Source organism: Fringilla coelebs, assembly GCF_963513975.1.
Source record: "Fringilla coelebs genome assembly, chromosome: 8".
Taxonomy (NCBI): Eukaryota; Metazoa; Chordata; class Aves; order Passeriformes; family Fringillidae; genus Fringilla; species Fringilla coelebs.
The window spans coordinates 29,735,241-29,756,650 of record NC_140066.1 but is presented as its reverse complement, the minus strand read 5'-3'; the positions used below and the strand labels follow the sequence as shown (position 1 = coordinate 29,756,650).

The 21,410-nt window shown below is 35.0% G+C and overlaps 1 protein-coding gene across 4 annotated transcripts in view; it reads right to left on the bottom strand.

The window, feature by feature from the left end:
• The window catches only part of ATRNL1 (attractin like 1), a 431,089-nt gene that overhangs the window by 238,130 nt on the left and 171,549 nt on the right, over nt 1-21,410 (bottom strand). For all 4 annotated transcript variants that reach the window (XM_084210857.1, XM_084210858.1, XM_084210859.1 and 1 more), the window contains 3 exons: nt 18,349-18,443; nt 17,650-17,728; nt 16,319-16,476 (listed from right to left, as the gene is read on the bottom strand). In XM_084210857.1, coding sequence (XP_084066983.1) covers nt 16,319-16,476; nt 17,650-17,728; nt 18,349-18,443 — 332 coding nt within the window. The remainder of the gene's footprint in view (nt 1-16,318; nt 16,477-17,649; nt 17,729-18,348; nt 18,444-21,410) is intronic.

Here is a 21,410-nt window from a genome sequence, read left to right as displayed (position 1 = left end):
ATTCAATTAAAGACCATGTACTAGACCAATTGTATTCTCATTCCTGGTGGAGCAAAGGGCTCTAAGTGTCAACAAACTGGCAGTGAAAGAAGAGTCAATTGGTAAAAGACCAATTTCATTTGTTTTTAAACTGTTCACAGGAAACTTACAAAGCTGAAAATGGACCTGTTTAATCCTCCTTTTCTGAAGCCCAGTAACTGCTTTGTAGTAATCACTGCTTCTATGAAACTGTTTTTAAATTGTCAATTCTTGCTCCTTCATAGCAGTATCAGAGATAATTGTAAACATTCTTCATTCCCACTACTGTTTTTCCCCCCATAATCCTTCAGGATGGCTTGTAGGACACCTACATGTCATATCATAAAAAGGATGATTTCAATTATTTAGTAAGGTGTCATCAGTGGATTCACTTTACTTTTGTTGTTAGAAATTGTTCACATCAAAAAATGTCCACAACAAAAAGGAAAAAAAAAACAACCAAGGAGTATTGAAAGAAGAAAATAATATCACAGAAAACATAAGAAAATCACATCAAGTCCAGCAGATGGGACATATCTGCTTCCCCAAAGGAGAATCAAATCTCCAGAGGTGGTTATACAATTCCTTTCTTAAAATGTCTGGTTTCAGAGATTTTAGAAACTGCCTGTGCCACCTTTCCTTTTAGCTTGTCTAAACTATCTCCCACTGATATTTAGTCCTGTTTGTTCTTCTTCCTCCCATTCTCCATCTCCTTCCCCCATCATCACTCAAACAGCCTGAGCTGCAGTATCACCATTTTAAGTCTTCTTAACAAGTGAACTCACTTCAGGATTGTCTCATTTTTTCTAAACCTCTTTGCAATTTTTACTGTCCTCTGAACTCTCAAGTTGAAACCAGGAAGAGCTGAGTAGAACAAAAGGACTACTTGAAAAATTTTATTTAAAACACCGTTCTTCATGACAGCAAATCCTGGTTTATGTCTTTGTATAAATGTCTTTTTCATTTTATTCTCTTTGTATCCTGAGTTCCTCTTTGAACACTTTTAATACAAGAGGTGTGAGCTTAACAGTAGAATTTTTAAAGTATAATATTATTTAGCATGATCATTTCAATAACTTGCTTTCACTATGTTGTAGGTTTAAAAAGCCTTTAAAAACCATAGCATTAGCATTGTATATAATTAATAACTGAATCTTTCCCTTTAGAAACCCTGAAAATGTTATTGCAATGATGTAGCATTTCCCACTAAGGCCTTTCTGATAAAAAACACAATTAACCTTAGCACACCTAATATCTTACTGTTAGCAAATTGTCACTACTGTATCTTCCATAATTATCACTTTAAACTAAAAATACTTAAAGAATCCCTTCCACCACATTTTGCTTCATTACACCACACTGACTGCAGTTGAACAAAGGTAATGTTTAAATATCATAAAAAGAGCCAAAAAAAACAGTTTAAAAAATATGAGGAAGAATTTAAGCATAGCTATTTCAGAAAAATAAAAAATCACTCACAAAGTTCTTTGCACATAGTAAATGCAACTGCATAACTCAATATTTGTGCTAATGGAGACAGCATGTGAGTGGACCTGAACAGAAACTGCTGGTTCAATACCATGATATCATGCAATTTATCACTGTGAATGATAAACCATGCAAAATCATCCCACAAATGAAAAATCAGTTAAAGATCTTCGAGTATTTGCAAACTCAGGAGTATAAATTCACACTGGTACTCCTATGGCAAAGTATTTACACACTGCAATGAGGCACTCAGATTTCACCAGTTTCCTTAACTGATTAAATTCTATGATACTAGAATATAACTTGAATTTGTCACCTCAACCAAAAGCAGTTTATTATTTCAGGTTAAATTTTTATGTGAATTTATTATTTACTATTATTACTACTATTTGAAAATAAGTCCTGCCCCTTTTCCATCTGGCTACAACAGGTGTAGAATAAACAGCACTAAAGCAATTTCCTTGAACCACACCAGCCAAGCATAAAGAAAAATACAAATGGAATGTGAGGCATCTTAATGGAGTAACCAAAATTGTAACAGTAACAATGGTGCTGTGCAATTTAATCTTCTGACTGCAAAAGGATGTTTTGACAGACTAATAACTGTACCCTGCACTGTCATTCTACTGAAAGACTTAAGCAGAAGGTGAAGAGCCATTAGGGTGGCTGGGAGGGGACAGAAAATGAATTTTAAACACAAAGAACCCAGCTTGCTTAGCCAGCTAAAAGGCTGACAGGGAATAGGATTGCCATGTATAAATACAAAAAAGGGAATATACACCAGGAAGAATGAAGAGCTACTGATGTCACAGACAATGGCTGCACAACAACAAACGTGTCCAAACAGAATGATTATATAAGGGAAAAAAGGAATTGTGAAACTATTTTAATTTCAAAGCATGAGGAAATCTGTTTGGTTTTTTTAAACAAATATATGAGGTTATGAAAACATTTGCTTACACAGTCTGAGGCTTAACATATCCTGATAATGGAAAAGATTACTGTCAGCTCTGAGCCTGTATAGATATTATGTCAGAAAAACATTTAATTGTTCCATGTGTATTAGCAAGAATTGAAGCTCAGCAGATAAAACTTACAGACCTTCACTTTTTGTGAATTGCTAATTACATCAGCAGTTAGTAAAAAGTAAAATTTATTTTAATGAAAATATTAATAATGGAATCAAATCTTGGATAGAATAACCCTTAGTATGCAGGAAAACCAATGACTGAGAAGTTACTGTTTCCTTCCCTTTCACAAATTCCTTTAAACACATAATTTTAGACATTGTTCAGGTACAAATCATGACTACAGAAAATGAATCAAAGCAAAGCCAAAATAAGACCAAAAAAGACAAAGTACTGTCCAAAGACCAGGGTGATTATATCCATGTTCAAGATGTGTTCAAGTATCCCTTATCTATGTGAACTTTAAACAAAATTCAAAGGAAGTGGATGTAAGGAGATGAGTATCAGTCTTCACAAGGAAACAAAGATCCAAACATATCAGATTAGGGTAATTTTCCCAGCTCCTCAGGATGTCTCTTCTAGTTAGAATGGAGAAGTGAATTGATTACATTGCAAATAATACAGCTGCAATTGATTTTTCTCTTCCACTACTTGCCTTACCACAGATGAATAAAGCTAAAAAAGATTTTCAAAACAAATCAAGTTTTGTGTTTAATGCACAGAATATAAATGAAGTATCAATTAAAAAAACCAAAAACAAGCAACAACAAACCAACAATGTAATCACTTTACAAAAAAGGCATTATCAGCTTATAGTAATAAATACAGGTATGATGTCAATTAAATAGCTTTTTGCCTTTTCTGATGCCTAAAGAGAGGGCAAGAGAAAAAGAAAAATGTAAAAATGTATTCTGGTGCACGTGGATCTTAATCACAAGAGTGCTGATACATTTGTGATTTAGGCATGTCTGTTGAATCCTCACCCAAGAGCTGACAAAAGCACTTCAGAATGTCACTGAATGCCTTCATTTTGGCATGGATGCAGTGACACATTCACGCCAGGCTCATGCTCAGCAGTGGAACAATAATGTATCCCCAATGAGAAAGCCCAGAAGTTCCTTTTAAATCTCTGAATAAACATTTTATGAACCCTTTCTCCACTGACATCTCACCTCCTACGCTGCAAAATCTAACAGTAACAATAAAAAATTGTATATTTCTACTCTTACATTTCAGTTTAAGTGCAGTTTTGCACTCTTTCCCCTCTTTTTATCCTTGCTGCTACTGAATAATACTCGTAGAATGTTTTAAGTTGGAAAAGACCTCTAAGATAATTGATTTGAACCATTAAGAGATGTAGTCCATCCTTGCTCTTTCCAATCTCTGGTCTGGACACAAGCACAGTCAAATTTTCAATCTGAGAATGTATATTTAAGAAATCATGCCAAAGGGGGGGGGAGGAAACTATCCAGATGTCATTTAAGTAATATTTTTTCTTTATGAAGGCATATATAAATATTTGGTTCAAAATTCCCAACAGCTGAATAAATACCAAAAGAAACTATCTTGTATTTATACAACACAACTTATTAATTAAAACAATTATCTCAAATTTATAACTATTTTCATTATTTTTAAAGCCTGGGGGTTGGAGGGACTCTCAAGGAGAATACAATGAACAGCACCGAATTCCCGGTATGGATCTTAACATCTTCTGCAAATTCATTGAATTCACATTTTACTACACAGAGAAGCCATTAACTTTGAATTTTTAAAAGAGAGGGCAAAGAAAGAATGGTTAAGTTGCAGAGAAAACGGACTCAGAGTCTTCACAGAGGAGCACAGAAAGAGGATTAGGTACAATGGACAGAACCTCCAACAGATGCAGGAAAGAAAATTACTAGACAAGGATCTGAGCAATCAGACCTAACTTTGAAGTTTGCCCTGACCTGAGCAGGGAGCTGGACCTGAGACCTTGAGAGGTTCATCTATAAACTGTTCTGTTATCCAGAGTCAGAAATTCTGACACTTCCACTAGAGATAACTAAAACAAAACTTTTATCCATGAAAATTAGTCATTTCTGCAAACCTCTCATATGTACACAGCAGAGAATTTCTCATACCCTACCACTGAGAACAGAACAAAACCAAAATTACCCTAAATGAAAACAATTCAAAGCCTGCACTAAGAGGGTATTAGGAGATAAAGGAGTAATGATGATTCTACACACATACAAACAGCTTTTATTTCACTCATTTGAGAATATCTGACAGCTTGAATGGGTTTTCACTACCTGGCCTCATAGTTAATATGGCAATTTTAACAAGACTGCAATCTGTAACAATGTCAGTCTTGTGTATTTTTCTTGTCACTAAGGAATAAGACTAAAAAGAAAAGACAAGAAAGTAAAATGAGGACATCATGAAACAAAAACAAAAAAGGAAGGAAAGAAAGACACAAGATTAATCTTCCCCCTTTTTTTTTTTGAGAAGGGTGTTAATGAAAAGCTAGCAATGAAAGATGAGAGCAATGAATAAAAATCACATAAGATAAATTATAATGTAGCAGGTGAATAGAAGACTCTGTAGATCATGTTGGTCTAAAAATTCATTATATCAGCTTTAAGAATATATGTGCTCCAAACAAGTATTCTACAACCAGCAGATCTTACACATTTTTACAGGAGATTGCTGCACTCTAATTCATGTCTACATCTCCTGACCCATTCCTAACACATCCACAGAAATATGATTACAGTAATTCTGGATATTTTCCTGTTTCCACATATAAAGAGATTGTATTAATCCTTCTGACAAAACTCCCACTTTGAGGAACTAGAATAAAAATTCAGCATGGCACTTACTAAACTTTTAACTAATGTAAAATGTAATTGCAAATAGAGATTCACATTTGTACAAATGTGCTTCTAATGTAAGGCACAGCATGATTCTTAGATTGTAGTTTTTTAGTGCTATCTAAAGCTTCTATCAATAACTTAAAACAATATCATCATTAATATGTTTTATTTGGCATGCTGATGAAAGAAAGTGAAAATAATAGGTCACTTAAAAAGCCATGTGTATAGGAGGATAAGGGAAAGGTAAAACTAGATTTCGTAGTATAAATGTGGAATCAAAGAATGAAAATCGTTCTCAAGGATGTTATTCTGGATTTAGTGACATTAAAGAACATTTGGGTTGTGGTAGATATCATTAAATTCCCAATGCTGTGATGAAGGGGCTATGATACTCCTGGGTGCATAGAGGAAAATACTGAATGCAGCAAAAAGGACTGTGATTGGAGTCACAAGAAGAAAGAGTAGGAAAGATGGAGCTAAGGCTGCTCTGCTTCCCTCAGCAGCACGGTGTGTCCATGGGGGAGCTGCTGAAAACCCCCTTTTTCTGCCCCCTCAAGTACATCATTAACTCTGCATCCAAAACAGATCCAACCACACTTGGAAAAGCACACCCAATTCTGGCTCCCACAGCTCCCAAGGGATACTGAAACATTGGAGGGTTCAGAGAAAAGCCAAAAAACCAGTGATAGAGTATGTGGTATTTGCAACAACATCATATCCTTTATAGGAGGAAGCTCTCATTTCTAGCACAAAATTATATTTCAAGAATAGCTCTTGGAAAGCTAAACTTACCATGAATCAAAATTTTTGAACAGTGGCAATAATTGACAGCCAGAACTATGTAGTAGAAGTCAACTGCACATCCCCTTTTTAGAAACATTTAGGCCAAGAGTGATTTTTTTTTCCAGTATATGGTCTAGTTCAAACTGCAATTAATTTATCAAAGCCTATGCTTTAGTTTATGTCTCATTTCAAATTATATGACCAAAGCAGCCCTTCTGGATTTATCATCTCTGAGATGTAACACCTAGGTAGCAATGAAATCAAGTGCTTACATGAAAAAGTAATGACAAGTAACTAATGTACTTAAAGCTAGCTTTTAAGAGAAGCAGATGGCCTGCAAGCTCTCTACCCTCTTGCTTAATATGTTTATCTGGCTATCTATGGCTGATAATTGTACTGTCTCCCTGAAGGCACAAAATATGTTTGTCCAATATAGAACAAGCAGTTTATAGTTTGGGGTTTTTTTTTTATTTTCTTCAAAATACATTAAATTAGCTTCCTGATAATTAAGAATTCAAGAGATTTTTTTTAAATGGCATCATTATCACAATTTAAAGGTCCTTAAAGCATTACAAAATAAAACAATCAGCATTTCATAATAAAACTGAACAGAATTGTGACCCTATCATCCTTTTCCACAGTCTGAAGAAGAGAGCACTCACACTATAATCTAACAGAGAGCACAGCACCTCCCCAGAATTTGCCCAATTATCAGCCAAGTTTGCAGGTCTGAGCTTGTCTTCTTAATAAACAAAGCTTGTAACTCTATTAAAATTGTGCTGCTCCTTCTGCATTTTTCAGGAAAAGCATTTGTCAACTGTGCCAAATGCTTTTCCTCATACATTCACACCTGTTAGCTCAGCTCAACCAATTTATGCATTAGTTAGTCCAGGAGGAACCACAGAATGGCTTTGGTTTTTTAAATCCTAGAGTATCACTGAGTAATATTTTCATTTTGTTATTTCAGCACAGAAATTATTACACTGGCCAAATGGTTCAGAGATTAATATCAGGCTTTAAAAAAAAAAAGAAATAAAATATCACCACAAGAAAAATACCCTGAAGAGCTTCTAAAGGTCAATATATGGCAACTATTTTCCATTCTCAAGGATTGTTTCTAGCAGCAGATATGAAGTTCAACTCCTTGCATCTGTGACTGCAATAACTCTTACACATTAGAGTGCCATAAAAAATATTGGTTCACTAAAATAACCATTCTTAAGTGTGAATGTCTGCCTAATCTTAATTTTTAAAAAAATTTGCACTAAGGATGCTGATGATACCTGAGCTCACTCCTGAGAGTGCTCCTGCACATAAAACAGTCTCACCTGTTGAAGCTTCAGTGGTTTTGGAAAACTGGAACTTAGAGAACCCTGCAAACTCAGCTGTAAGCATCCTACAGTTTTTAGCTATTTTTTCATGGCCTGAGGAATTAAGCTCTGAAGCTTTAAGCAAAATCCCAGAACTACATTTGCAGCCAGTGTTGTCAAGGCTGCCTAGCACTGGAAAGTTCTTTTTCCAGGTTTACTGGCTCAGAGTTCACCATCACCTTGTTGGTTCAGGGCTCAGAGGTCGGACTCAGCCTCCAGGTCATGGCACAAGTACCCACATGCCGCTGCTGCAGGACAATCCCACGATGCACATGAGCACCTGGAGCCACAGGAGCTTAGGAGACACAAGAGCTGCCCCTCCTAACCTGAAACTCCTCTCCATGTCAGCACCAGTGATGTTGGTGAGGCTCATCCTCATCCTCATCCTCATCATCATCACTGCTCAGCAGGTGTGGGGTTCTTGAGAAGTCTTCCTGACAAAGCCCCTACACTGAAGTTTTTTACCTGATTTCTGGCCACTGACATTTTGTTTACTAAAAAAAAGTTGAAAGCCATGGATTTGGGAGAAATCCAAATTTAAACAAATATATAAGAAACACAAATCCTGTACATTGCCTGCATTTTTCTATAAAATCCTGATCACAGAGGGTAACTAAGGTTGTGTTAATCCTTCTGACATAGGAGTTTCTGACAGCCACGATAAACAGTTTGAAAATACCTATTCTCTCCCACCAGCTTCCTATCTCCATTCTGATCCCCTATGAACCAAACATTTACTTTCAAATAATTCTGAAGCCACTGTGTATGACCTTTATAGGCTTCTGCAGTTCAGCAAGGCATAGATGTTTTCTTCAGGGAGAATCTTAATATTTCAAAGTGGTTTTTTCTTATTATTGAACAAAAGGCTTTTATACCCCACCATTTGTTCCCACCCCAAATCCCAAGATGAAGAATTGATTTATTTTTTCTATAGCTAATCAAAAGTCCTGAAAAAACATAAGCTATCTGAAAGCAAACTTTTTTTATTGCATTCTAAATTTTCTAACTGAAATGTACTTCAGTAAGTATATAAGAGAAATGGAGATTACAGGGGGAAAAAAACATCAATATCTACTTGCTAAACATATTAGGGAGATAATTTTTATTAGCAAATACAGTATCTATACATCTCTATTGTGTTATACAACCACCAGTAGAGGATGCCTTGGTCTGCCTGGAAAAGAAAGCCCTACACAACTGGCACATCAGTTACATGAGTTCTTATCTCAAACATTCAAATTATACACCAATTAAAACTATGCATCACTGAGGACTAATTATCTCTTAATTACGTATTTTGGTTCCCTTAAATCATCAGCTGAACTATTAACAGGGCTTCTGCTTTCTCAGAAGTACATCAGCTATGTTAAATATTTACAAATATTCTGGTGGCTCATATTAGTCCTTTTCTAAGGTGATTGTGAAAAGAAAGGTACCAGGAAGAATAATGAATATCTACATTTATTGGAGTGGTGTTGAAGTTGGCATGATATGGTTGGCAACCTTGTTCTGGTACATTTTAAGACTCATGTGAACTGCTTTGGCATTATTTAAAGTAAAAAAGGTATAATCTAATAATCAGGAAACGCTTTCTCATTTTAGCAACACTTTAGGATTCATGGGAAGCATTTTGGAAAATGCTGCACTGGATTTGGGCACATTAAGCCATTGGGGAATATTATATAGCCTTAGGATTTATTCTCCATACAACTGAATGTAAAATTCCAAGAAAATAATTTATAGGTATTATAGATAGTCCACTTTCCAAGGCAAGAACTGGTAGGTTTCTGGCCTTATATTTGATTGCCTAAGAAAGAAAAAAGGACCCATAATTACTGCAGCAGTCCCCATTTGGGTAGTAATTTTCAAGTACTTTCTAAAGTGTAATAATTGTACATGTAACAAATATACCTGTAATAATGTAACTATGACTGAGAATTTTAACAATGGTATTTAATGTGTTGAATTGAGTTTAGCTTTAGATACCAGCAATGAAGCAAATGAAACTTTACCTTCATGCTGTTGGCCTGATTTCAATTTTAAAGTAATTTTACATTTCTCCATGTAGAGTAGTTTTGGTTTATTTTCTAAAAATAACTATAGAGCAAAAATTCCATTTAATACATTTTAGTAATATATAAAAAACAATGCCATGGAAGACATAAACTTGATTTTCCAGACTTCTTGCTGTCTAACAACCTAAATGCCATGAGCAGAAGGGAGAGTAGATGAGCCACTTTGACAGAATATTGAAGCACAAATGTACCATGAACAACCTTGTGATCTCTTACGGGGATCCCTGCTTCTTTAGATATATATTCTTTCATTCTAATTCCCTGTATAATTTAATGCCTATATTCAATGAAAAAAACCTGACAAAATATTAAACACTAAAACAACCTTCCTTCAAAATCTCTTCTAAAGCACTGTAGTTTATTAAATCTCTTGTTATTTGGATCACTTCCTTCTTACAATCAGATGGGAACTTGCATTTGCACTTCAGTGTCATGCTCCCACCCCTCCTGCTTTTGGCACTGCAATTTCTCTTCCTTCAGAGCCAGGACTGATATGACCTGATGCATAATGTGAGCACATTTAACGTAAATTTTGCATCCAGCTTTGTTGAGGATCATTTTCACAGCAAAGGAGGATGAGAGAAAATGGCATCAAGCTGAAAATGGGGATGTTTACATTGACTATTAGGAAAAATGTCTTCACAGAAAGGGTTGTCAGGCATTGGAACATTGGAACAGGCTGCCCAGGGCAATGGTGGAATCACCAGCCCTGGAGGCATTTCAGAGATGTGTAGATGTGGCAGTGGGGAGTGGTTTAGTGTTGGACTTGGCAGCGTAGGGTTAAATGTTGGAGCAAATTATCCTAGAGGCCTTTTCCAACCAGAATGATGCTAAGTTTCTCTGCTAATGATTATTATTATTATCAATCCTGACTTTTCAAAATGATCAATATCATCATCCTTACTAAAAACTGAAACTACACATATATCTCCATTTTAGACTCTACCTCAGTCATCTATAAACAAATCCACCCTGTACTGCAGGCTGCCTTCTATTCCTGTTATTTCTCCTGTTCTGACAGAATTGTCACTACATGATAGTTCAGTGGATTTCCCAGGTTTTTGTTCTTGGTATACTACTTTCAAACCTATTTTAATAGAGGGATTTTACATTTACTGTAAGAAAAAAATCAAAGTTGTTTTGGAAGTTAATGCATCCACCTCATCATCAATACCTGTTTAGTGTTTCAGGAATGATAGTGTCTCCATACATTGCTATATGCAGTTACTCAGCAGCCTCTATGAGAACCATTAAGGCACTTAGAAATTGAATTGTTCACCATAAATCACAGGGATTAAACTTAGGCATGCAATCTCAGGTGGCACAGCGACAAACACAGCTACATGTGGATAAATACACAGCAAAGGGTCCACAATCATCACCTTAGCAAACATCAGGAAGGCCTTAAAACCCAAAAAGATCTAACCTTTATTTGTTAATTCAGTAGTTAGGTTTGTGATACTGTTGTAACTTCTAATGGCAGTGACTGACAAGTTTTACTTCTTGGAGCTTTTACAACATGTAAGTCATGCATGAATGTTAAAAATTCAAATGAAGTCCAAAACAAAACCAAAAAAGCTGAAATAAATTATACTACACAGTAAATTTTATTACAAGGGTAGATATGCTTCTTGATTTACATTACATTCCTCCTTCAGTTGCTATACTCAGGCTATTAAGAGGGGGAAAAATCAATTCTGAAACAGGAGCCAGTAAACTGAAAGAACACAAGTTTCAACTTTAAAAATAATCACTTGAAGATTTATATATGAAGTAGTTTTAATTATCTGTTGTGCTACATATAAATAAAATGTAAATCTTTACCATAGTTCACTATTCTGTTCTGGTATACAAACCAATACAGGGTGCCAAAGACAGTTTTCATCAGAAACCGCAGCGCAGAAAAAAACAGAATTCCAAGGAGGCTTGCTTAAAAATATTAAACTTCTTCAAACACATCAGGGTATTCTACATGTCCACCAACATCCTGTCTAACTTCACTGCAACAGTAATTGTTTTATGCTGTGGAAACATGTTAGTTTAACTAGGCTATGTTCAAAAATGTATAACAAGATTTTTTTTTTTTTTTTCATTAAACACAAACCTAATTTTGCCAGACAGTGCTTTGCTGCTGAGGCTGAACCTTACAATTTAAACTGACCCTCCCAATTAAAACTCAGACACTTGTGAATCTTTCATTTACACTTCAGGGAAGAAAGGAAATAACTAGTAGAACAGTTATTATTATCTCCAGATTCAGCTTTAAAATTGGTAAAAAATTTTGCTGCTCAGGCACAAGTTGAGATCAGACTAACAAGTTTGACAGTTATAAAGAGATATAGGTGCAGGCATGTAGCTGATCCTAAAGCAGGAATGTCACTGCTGTCCTTAGGGACAGCAATCAGACCAATCCCCAGGACAGCTTTCCAGAATATGGGAGAAAATGATGGGAAAAAAGAAAATACATCTGTTTCCAGCTTAAATTACAAAAATCCCTTGCCATAAAATCAGTTTCCTGAGACTGAAGAACATGTTGTGACTGCTGTTATTAATATTTGCATAGCTGTCAGAAGCCCAAGCTTTATGACTGCTTACTACTTCAGGGACCATTGACCACTATTTGAGGTGCTGGCTACAGCCTGAGTTACTGCTTCTCAATAAATGTTACAGCCTTCAAATTCCATTATCAGTGTCTGAATTATACTGACTCTCAAAATAAAATAAAAATGAGCAGAAACAAGTTATGGGGCTTTGTCACATATTCTGTTCGGAAATCTAGCCTATTTTAAGAGTATTATTTCATGGAGTCCTGTTTAACTGATATATAAGACACAATACACATAAAGGTTTGGGACTGTCAAAGACAGTCAAACATAAATGTGGATGCTAATCACATCCTCTAACTTGGACACTTCTTTTAATGGCTGTAAACAAAGATAATTTATAAAGATTTCGTCTGAAAAGATGTAGAAACTACTGTTGTTTATTAATAAAGTCACACCAGTTAAATTTAAGGGTCTTTATCCATTCTTACTCATCAGCAACTCTGAATTAAAGGGAATGGAGAAAAAGTGTGGTGTAAGCTGTTTGAGTAATTCAACTGGGAAATATCCAACATTTGTGTGCTAGTGTCTAGCTGTTACATACTTCTGAGGAAAAACTGGCACCTGCCCATTTCACAGCCAGGTCAATAGACAGCACCTCTATTTGTGGAAAGAGCTCTCAGCTGAGGATGTCCCACAACACCACCTTTCTAATGACCCCTTATGCAATTATGTCACTTTTCTGCTTCTCTCCTCAAGGAAGATTTTACAGCTAAATAAAATGCCTTTAGCATCAAGAAATTTAAATGCAGTGTTTTCCCCTGAGGGCTGCAGAGATCACCCAGCTGTGTGCCCGTGGACAGGAGGGTGATGGGAACCTGCAGAACATTTCAATAGAGAGCAGCAGTACAGCTGAAAGAAACTCAGAATTTCCTACATAGTTTCTATGTTTTCCAAGTAATTCCCTGCTCTCCAGTGCTGAAGAATTTGTATTCTGAGGTGATTGGAATCCCCAGTGACAACAATGAAATGGGTCACTGCCTATCACAGACCAGTACACCTTAAAGAGCTATTTTTATTGACACCAATCATGACATACCCTTTTTTCAAAGCCATGAAATCATATTTCTTAAGAAGATATTTTGTTTTTAAAGCCACTAGGGATTTATTAACATTTCAGAAAAAAAATCCCAGCTTGCTGAATAGGTAACATGAATAATAAGACTATCTGAGGAAGCAGCTGTGAGCCATTGATCCCAATAAACAATCACCTGCTGGGATGGACAGATTTTTCCTTATAGTCATGAAAATCTTGAAGATAAATGAATGCAAAACCAGAGATAATATAGGTGACTTTAACAGAAAGTGAACCTAAATGTCTTGTATAATGAGGAGGGCTGTTTCTTTTACTATAGAAAAAGAAAAGAGCAGTAACTCCAACACCCAAATCCTCCCAATGAAACATCCCAGAAATCTTAGCTCCAGTGCCAGCATAACAGGAGGCACAAGAGCAGAGAGGTGAAATGCATACCAATAACACCAGTGGTAATAACATCAATAACACAACTTCAAATACCTGTTTAAAAGGAAGTAAGGTCACCAGCTCTGCCTCCTTAGGAACTCATGTTTTATATAATGTATTCTCGACAAGTTGTGATGAATAATGGAAATACAGGAGGGCTGGCACTCAGACTGTACTTGAAAAATGCTCAGTGTGCTGGAGTACTTAGTCCTCTACAAAAGTATTGTGGAAAAGGCATTTCATGTTGCTACCTTACTAATTAAATGAACAGAATACCTGTCCAGGAAGCCACAACAGTTTCCTTAGGATGAAATAAAGCCTTCAGTACTGATTTAACACAAAATACCAGGTTTTTCCCAACATGGTATGACCAGTGCAGTGTGGCCATTGCAGTGAAAAGGACTGCAGTGCAAATAGACAAATGTCAACCACTTTTCCCTGTTATGAAGGTGAAATATGGTGTGCTATGAGATGAAGATGTAGAAGATCATTATTATTTGACCTGATTTAGTACTGGCCTTGGAAACTTCAGCCTCTGATTGGAATGAACCATGACTTCCTTCTCTTAACCCAAAGTCATAGGAGGTTTCATATATTTTTAAAATTTCTACTACACACAGAATTATAAAGTTAGCATATAAAACAAAACTTGTTTTCTCTGAAAAGCTCTGTGCTCCATTTTTCATTTGAAAATTTTATCTACTGCTAGAGCACCAAACACAAGAAACATATACTGGTAATGTTGACTTCAGATATTTTCTCAGAAAAGAACAAGTTACAGCATATAAAAAGGCTGAGAGCTAAATAATAATCTCATTCATTTAGGAAGGCAAATATGGAGGACAAAATTAAAATCCCAAAACAGTTTCCCCCAACTGGACCTCAGTATTCCTTCTTGGTGCATAAAATTGAGTAACTTAATTTCTAGATGGAGTAAGGACAGGATAGGAATGCAATAATCAAGCACCACCACATCTGAGGCAGAACTGTCCAGACTGTTGAATATCAATGTGCCTCTAAAAGTACAAAAAAAAAAAAAAAAAAAAGAAACAAAACCAAAAACTGTGCAAGCATGGCAGACAATGAAAATTCAGATTTTAAAAAAAAGAGGAAGGATGTAACCTGTGATCAGGGATTCCCTCCATCAGGGTGTTATGCTGCAGTGGAAACAGCACAAGGAGGAGCTGAGATCTGCCAACATCTGCCACAGAGCTGCACGTCTCAGGAATGCATCACCTTAATAATGTTTGTCTTACACTGATGATACAGGCACCTTGCAGCCGTAAAGGTGAGAGGAGAGTGTAATGCATTTACAGCTGATATTGCTCTGTGGATTTGTTTAAGGAATCTGTTTGGCAGCTGAACTTGTTCTATCCTTAGGAAGTGGGAGAGAGTGTAAAACACCCCTAATATGGAAACTAAAAGAAAGCAGTTAGTCTTCAGGTTTGTTTGGATTTTTTAATAAACTAGTAGAGTCATAAATGTTAGTAAGCTGAATAAATTCATCCTCTGACACCATTAACACATGTTTACAGTCACTGCTCAGGTATGATGAAGACAACTCTAGCTTTATTTAACACAAGAAAATATTTCTCTGACACTTTAGTCAGAAGATGATTGCTTTAATCCAGAATACTTTATCATATATATCTATAAATAGATGGAATATATTTTTGTACTTTTTTTTATTAGATATACATATATGTGTGTGTGTGTATTTTTATACATAGATTACAAAGTAAGGTTCTGTATTTTAGAAAAATATGGAAGGCTGTTTCCCACCAAAATGGAAATTTTGTAGGGTATTTGTTTGGTTAACTGCAAAGTATTTTGAGCTTGTACTTGTTTCTGAAGTAAATCATCAGGAATTATCATTTTAATAAATTAATTTTTAAGAATTAATTCTGTAAGGGAGTTATAGTCAAAAACCATTCATCCACATAAAAAACTCTTTCATTGATGCAGGGGATGCTATGTTCACAAGTGCAGCCATAGTAATTATCAGTATAAATATTGCTGGAACATCACAGGCCAGGGAGGAATCATGATTGCATTGATTTTTTTGAGTTTGCTACTTCAGAGTATCTATACAGTGCTCCAGAAAATACTGAATGAAATTGATTCCAATGAAGTCAAAGAAGAACATAAATTCTAATAAACTACACTTAGTCTTAACTGAAGTCTGTGATATTGCAATCTAATACAGTCATTCAACACTTAAAAAGTCAGAGGCTCCAAAAGCCAATTATTAACATTCAAATATCCAGGTACATACAGATTTGTATACCATTTTCTGTGTTTAGATCTAAATGCTGAAGTTATATTACAATTAAACAGGTATGCTCAAAAATTTAAATTCAGATTTTAAAATTTACTAAGTCTGACTCACTATGAAAAGCTAAAGCACAGAATCATGGAAGGGTTTGAGCTGGAAGGAACCATAAAGGGCACCTCATTTCAACTCCCCTGCTATGGGCAGCACCACCTCCCACCAGGCCATGCTGCTCAAAGTCCCATCCAGCCCAGCCTTAAAATCATACTAGGACTGCCATGATAACATAATTATTACAGACAGAAAATACAACATGCAAATTACTCTATTTGTATGAGTGTATGAGTGAAATCATGAAATCATGAAATTCAATGTAAAGCTGAAATAAAAATGACTCTAAAAGCACAAAGTAGTCACTAACCTGTATTTTGATTGGCCAGGAGAAATTGCTGACATAGACATAGAAAGTGATGTTTGGGTTGCTTCGAAAGTTGAATTTTTCACAGGAAAAGCTGTCTCTGTATTCCTTAATATTAACCTTGGAAACAACAGGAATCTCTTCTCCAGATATTGTTCCAGCTAAAAATTTTTAAAAGCTCAGGTGTAAATATACATATTTAAGAAAAATAGAAATCATCATTAAAGATGCCAAAGTAAATTTCCATAGGAAATATAAATCCTTAACTGCTTTTGGTGTCTTCCTTTAAAACAACCTCTTATTATAGTTTACATGGCACATTAGGTATGTTTAATATACATACAGAGAATTCACAAAAATTTTTAGTTTGGTTTCAAAAATTATATGCAAAGACAGAAGAAACATAATTTTACAAGACAGTTATTATGGTCAGCTTAACAGATAATATGCTTTCCTCCATAATTTATGTTTCATTTCAATAAACAGCTCAATAAAATCTCTAAGGGAATTTGTCTACAACTTACACTCTTGCTGTCAAGTTTTAATTGTTCATGAAAGCGTTAATAAAGTAACTTGCAATAAACATTTATTAATTTTTACAAATAAATGAGTGACTGAGATAAGTTAAAATAAAGGAATAAACAGAGTTTACTAACTGTAGTATGGTAAAGTACTTCAGAAATGCATTGATGAAGAAATTCATGAGTTTAAGAGAAACTCTAAACCTTCTTTAAAGAGGTTTTTTAAAATTATTTCATTCTAGGCATCATGCCTCTCCTTGGATATGTTTTCAGAAAGTCAATAGAACCAATTCAGAAAAACTGTCTAAATTAAAACAAAGAAGAGTAATGGGGTTCAAAGTTGGAGAAAAAATAGATAAGCAGCTCTTTTTATCAGCATACACAGAAGAACTTTATTGTTTGATATCAATGTAAAGGTTAATAATTAAATTTTTAGCTTGAACACTGAAACAAAGAAATAAAATCTCAGTCTCTGCAGTAGTTAAGGAAGCAATTTATCTTAATTAAAATCACAGCATTTCATAACACTGTCGTTTTAAAAATTTAAATACGCTACAAGCTTTTCTTACCAATGTAATTTTAATTGAATAGGAGAGAAAGTCAACATATTAATGAAGCTTTATTCAGATTGCAAATTATCATCTGAGGTTTAAATAATATAATTAATAACAGCATAATGATAATGGCAAAAGAACGCATTTGGCAAAGTTTTATTATCAAAATTAGCAACAAAGAGACAATCAGGTTAAAATAACTCAAAAGATCATGAAATCATTTGGGGGAAAACTCATCACACCAAAAATTCACTCTCACCTGTAGAACCAATAGACCACGTAATATTGAGGTTAAAGTTGTTTGATGCATTAATTGATATATCCAAATTTTTATTTGACTAGGGGAGAAAATAAAAAAAAAAGGAAGTTAAATCATATCAGAATATATTGCATGTAACTCTACTGCACATAACTGAATACAGCGTTTTAATCATCTTCCAGTTTTCATTTTAAACATACCTAGACATGGCAATGATTCACTGCCAAAGGCAATTCTCTCTTTTGCTTTGGTAAGAACAGGGTACAATTTAACATATAACTACACCAGTTAAGTTTGTCCTAAGTAGAACAAAATATTTGTCTTTAAAAAATCAAATTTAAAAAATATATGGCAAATGCCTACATTCTAATCACAAGCCAAATTTTACTTTCTGCAACTAAAAATGTTTTCTCAACAGAGGGGTATACCTCTTCAATTCATCTCAGGAAGCTATTAAACTTGTTATTCATGGGAGCAACAATAAAATCAACCAAATGATAATTTTTCAGAGTATTGATTAAGCTGAGGTACATCTACCATTTAGAAAAAATTCTCAGTGAAGGACTAATTTTGCAGCTCTCAAAAAATGTGAACTATCTCAAAAACTTTATAGACACTTCAAAAGCCTTTAATCAACATCAAATACATTGGAAATCTTAATTCTGAGTCTCTAAAACTTAACTAAAATTATTTTCTTACCTGTTCTGGATTTGCTATAAAGTTTATGGCAGTGTGATGCCGATCATCCTCTTGTAATAAGCTGAAGGTAAACTGATAATCAATCAAAAGGCTGTCTGTAGGCAAAACAAAAATTTAAAATAATGAAATAAAGTGTATATATATTAGTTCTATATTATGCAAGTACCTCAAAGTTTACCATTCACATTGATTTTTAAAGTCATAGAGAAATCTACAAGTCAGAATTATTTACATGCATTTCACTGTTGAAGTCTTTGCATTTAAAGTCTTGAAATGATTAAAACTAAAATTAAGTTAACAAAAAATCTAAATTAAGAAAAAAGCTTCTAAATTTTTTACCATTACAGTTCTACAGGGATCAAAAGCTTCTATTTTTCCCTCTTTCACAGGAAATAAGGAGGTGACTTATAAGTGTACATGATTCTGATTATTATTTTATGCATGTTAAAATATGGCAAGTCATCTCTGGTGCTACAACCCAGTGAATAATTGTAAAGCATTATTTTGATCCCTGGTCTGCTGACATTCTGCTACCAACACCACACAAACTGTGTTACAAATAAAAAATATGTGATCATAAAAAGAAAATCAGTAAATACAAAGAGAGTGAAAGATTAAGTCAAAGCAGAAGAAAAGCTGTGTCAGCCTTTTGTTGGATTTAATAGTTTGCTTACTGCTGACAATCACCTTTTCTGCAGCAACACATCATCTGAAAAAAATACACTGTTGTATCCTATGGGAAGGCTGAGTTAGAAAGAGAAAAAAGCCCCCTATATTGTCTTAATAGTTAAAGAAAATTGTTTTGGTTTGGTTTTGTTCAGGGTTTTTTGGATTCTTTTTTTTTTTTTATAGTGAGTGTGGAAAGAAAAGTAGAAAATAAAGGTTCACAGAGTATCCTCAGTGACATGAAAGAAGTGACATGAAAGGAATTACCATGACATTCAAAGGTGAGAAGATCACTTTCTCTCATTAGCCATCACAGTTCCATTATTCAAATAAGAATAAGCTGATCTACATGTCTTAGCTAACAAGTTTTGACCAGGTCTCTGCATGTTTATGAAAGCAAAAGATGAATAAATATGAAATTAAAATGCCCCATTAATTTATTGATAGTACTCTACACTTCCATAGTTATGCAAATCTAATTAATAAATCTTATTGACTATTGTGTCATATCTCCATGCCTAACAATAAGATGACCATCATACCAAAATATCTTTAAATATAACAGGACAGAAAAAGTTGGCAAGTAAAGATTGACCCCTATTAAATGGATTGATAAACCCTTTAATAATCATGAGTAGAAAGGGGAAAATGTTAGGAATAATGGATAGAAATGCTCAATCTCCTCATCTGGTCAACGTGGAGCTCCTCAAAATACAGATGACTGCTTCAGCATCAATCTTTGCAAACAGATTTATTGTAAAGGTGTGGCAGACCAGCACCACAGAAAGCATTCCTACAGAATTCTGACTACAGCAAGGGCTACAAGATGCAAGAAGCAGCACTGACAAGCCTGGACAAGATATCATTGATTTGCTCATAAGATATGGAAAATTACCATTTCAATATGGCACAGTCTTTTTCCAAGCACAAATTGTGTCCTCTCAGAGATGCAGAGTATCAGCCAAAAAACAAGCAGTTGTATATAGATAATATCCCATCATAAGATAACACTGGAAATAGACATAGGACTCTTGTCTCCCAGTCATGAATGAATAGCTCTTCTGCATATAAGTTTTTAAAAAATTAAAATAATTTACTTTTAAAAAAATATGATTTTTTTTTCCCCCTGGGGTTTGTTGTTGGTGGTGGTGGTGTTTAGTTATTTGTTCTTGGCTAATTTTAAAACAATTTTTAAATTTATGTTTTACTTGTTAAAAGCCAACAAAGTATGAACTGATGTTTCAAGGAATGCAGCAAAAATCCTGACACTTATAAAAGAAGTTAAACTACACAGTCCCTCTTAAATTTACCATCTGTAACAAATCAGAAAATTAATTCCACTTTTTTATTGCATGCTTACATGCAATACAGTTGACAGTAAATTGTGAAAAACAGTAAGAGTTAATTATGTGCAGAGGCTCTCCTTTTGTACCCAAGCTATCCCAAATTTTTTCTTGTGTTATTAATTACTCTATTATTTAATGGTTGATCAATTTGATACTTCATTAATAGCAGCAAAGTTCAGTAGGAAGTCTCACACATTATCTCCTCTGTAGCACTCAAAAGCCTTGAACAACACAGGTTCAAGAGCAGCTCTGAGAGCCAACACAAGAGCTCACTTTGGGATTCTTCAGAGATGACAAAGGATCTCTAAATTACACCAATTCCACAGAGATCTGCCACAGGATAAATCATTAAATCCCTGCCTTGGCCATGCCAGGGTGCTGTAAAGCAGAAACATCCCTTCAGAGACAATTCCAACTCAGGGAAGGTACCTAAGGTGTGCATGACTCAAACAAAGCAGACAGCAGGACCCAAGTGCAGTTGTGTGATTCAACAGCACAAATGAGCTCAGGTGCAAATGAATAAACTGACACTGAACCAACACTCCTTCCCATCTTTCTGAGGACTGCAGAAGTTTGCTGAAGAAATTTCATAGGTTGGAGAAAGGTACACAAAACTTCAAGGAAGATTTGTCTTGACCTATTCTAGAGGTGAAGATTCCAATTTTTGAAAAGTCTCTAAAGTTAGTTTTTATTAGAATATAAATTAGCCAAACTAATTGAAGAAGAAACTCAGAGCAGAAATTAAAAGGGATTGTAAAGGAGACTCTACCCATTGCACCCCACTGCCATCTCACTATCCTTTCCTCACTCTCTCCATCTGTTTCATTCTGTAACTTAGGAGACTCCCCCCACATGTATTCAGCAGCTCCCAGGGAAAATATCACCTCCCTCTCCTCCAGAAAGCTCCACCTTCTGCAGACTGAAGGGGGCAGAACAGTTATCCTTCCTACTGCCAAACCTCTTCCTGAATATAATATATGCCAATGCATCATAAGAGCACATAAACTAAGCAGTTGCACAGTACACCACACCATATTTCCCAATTCATAG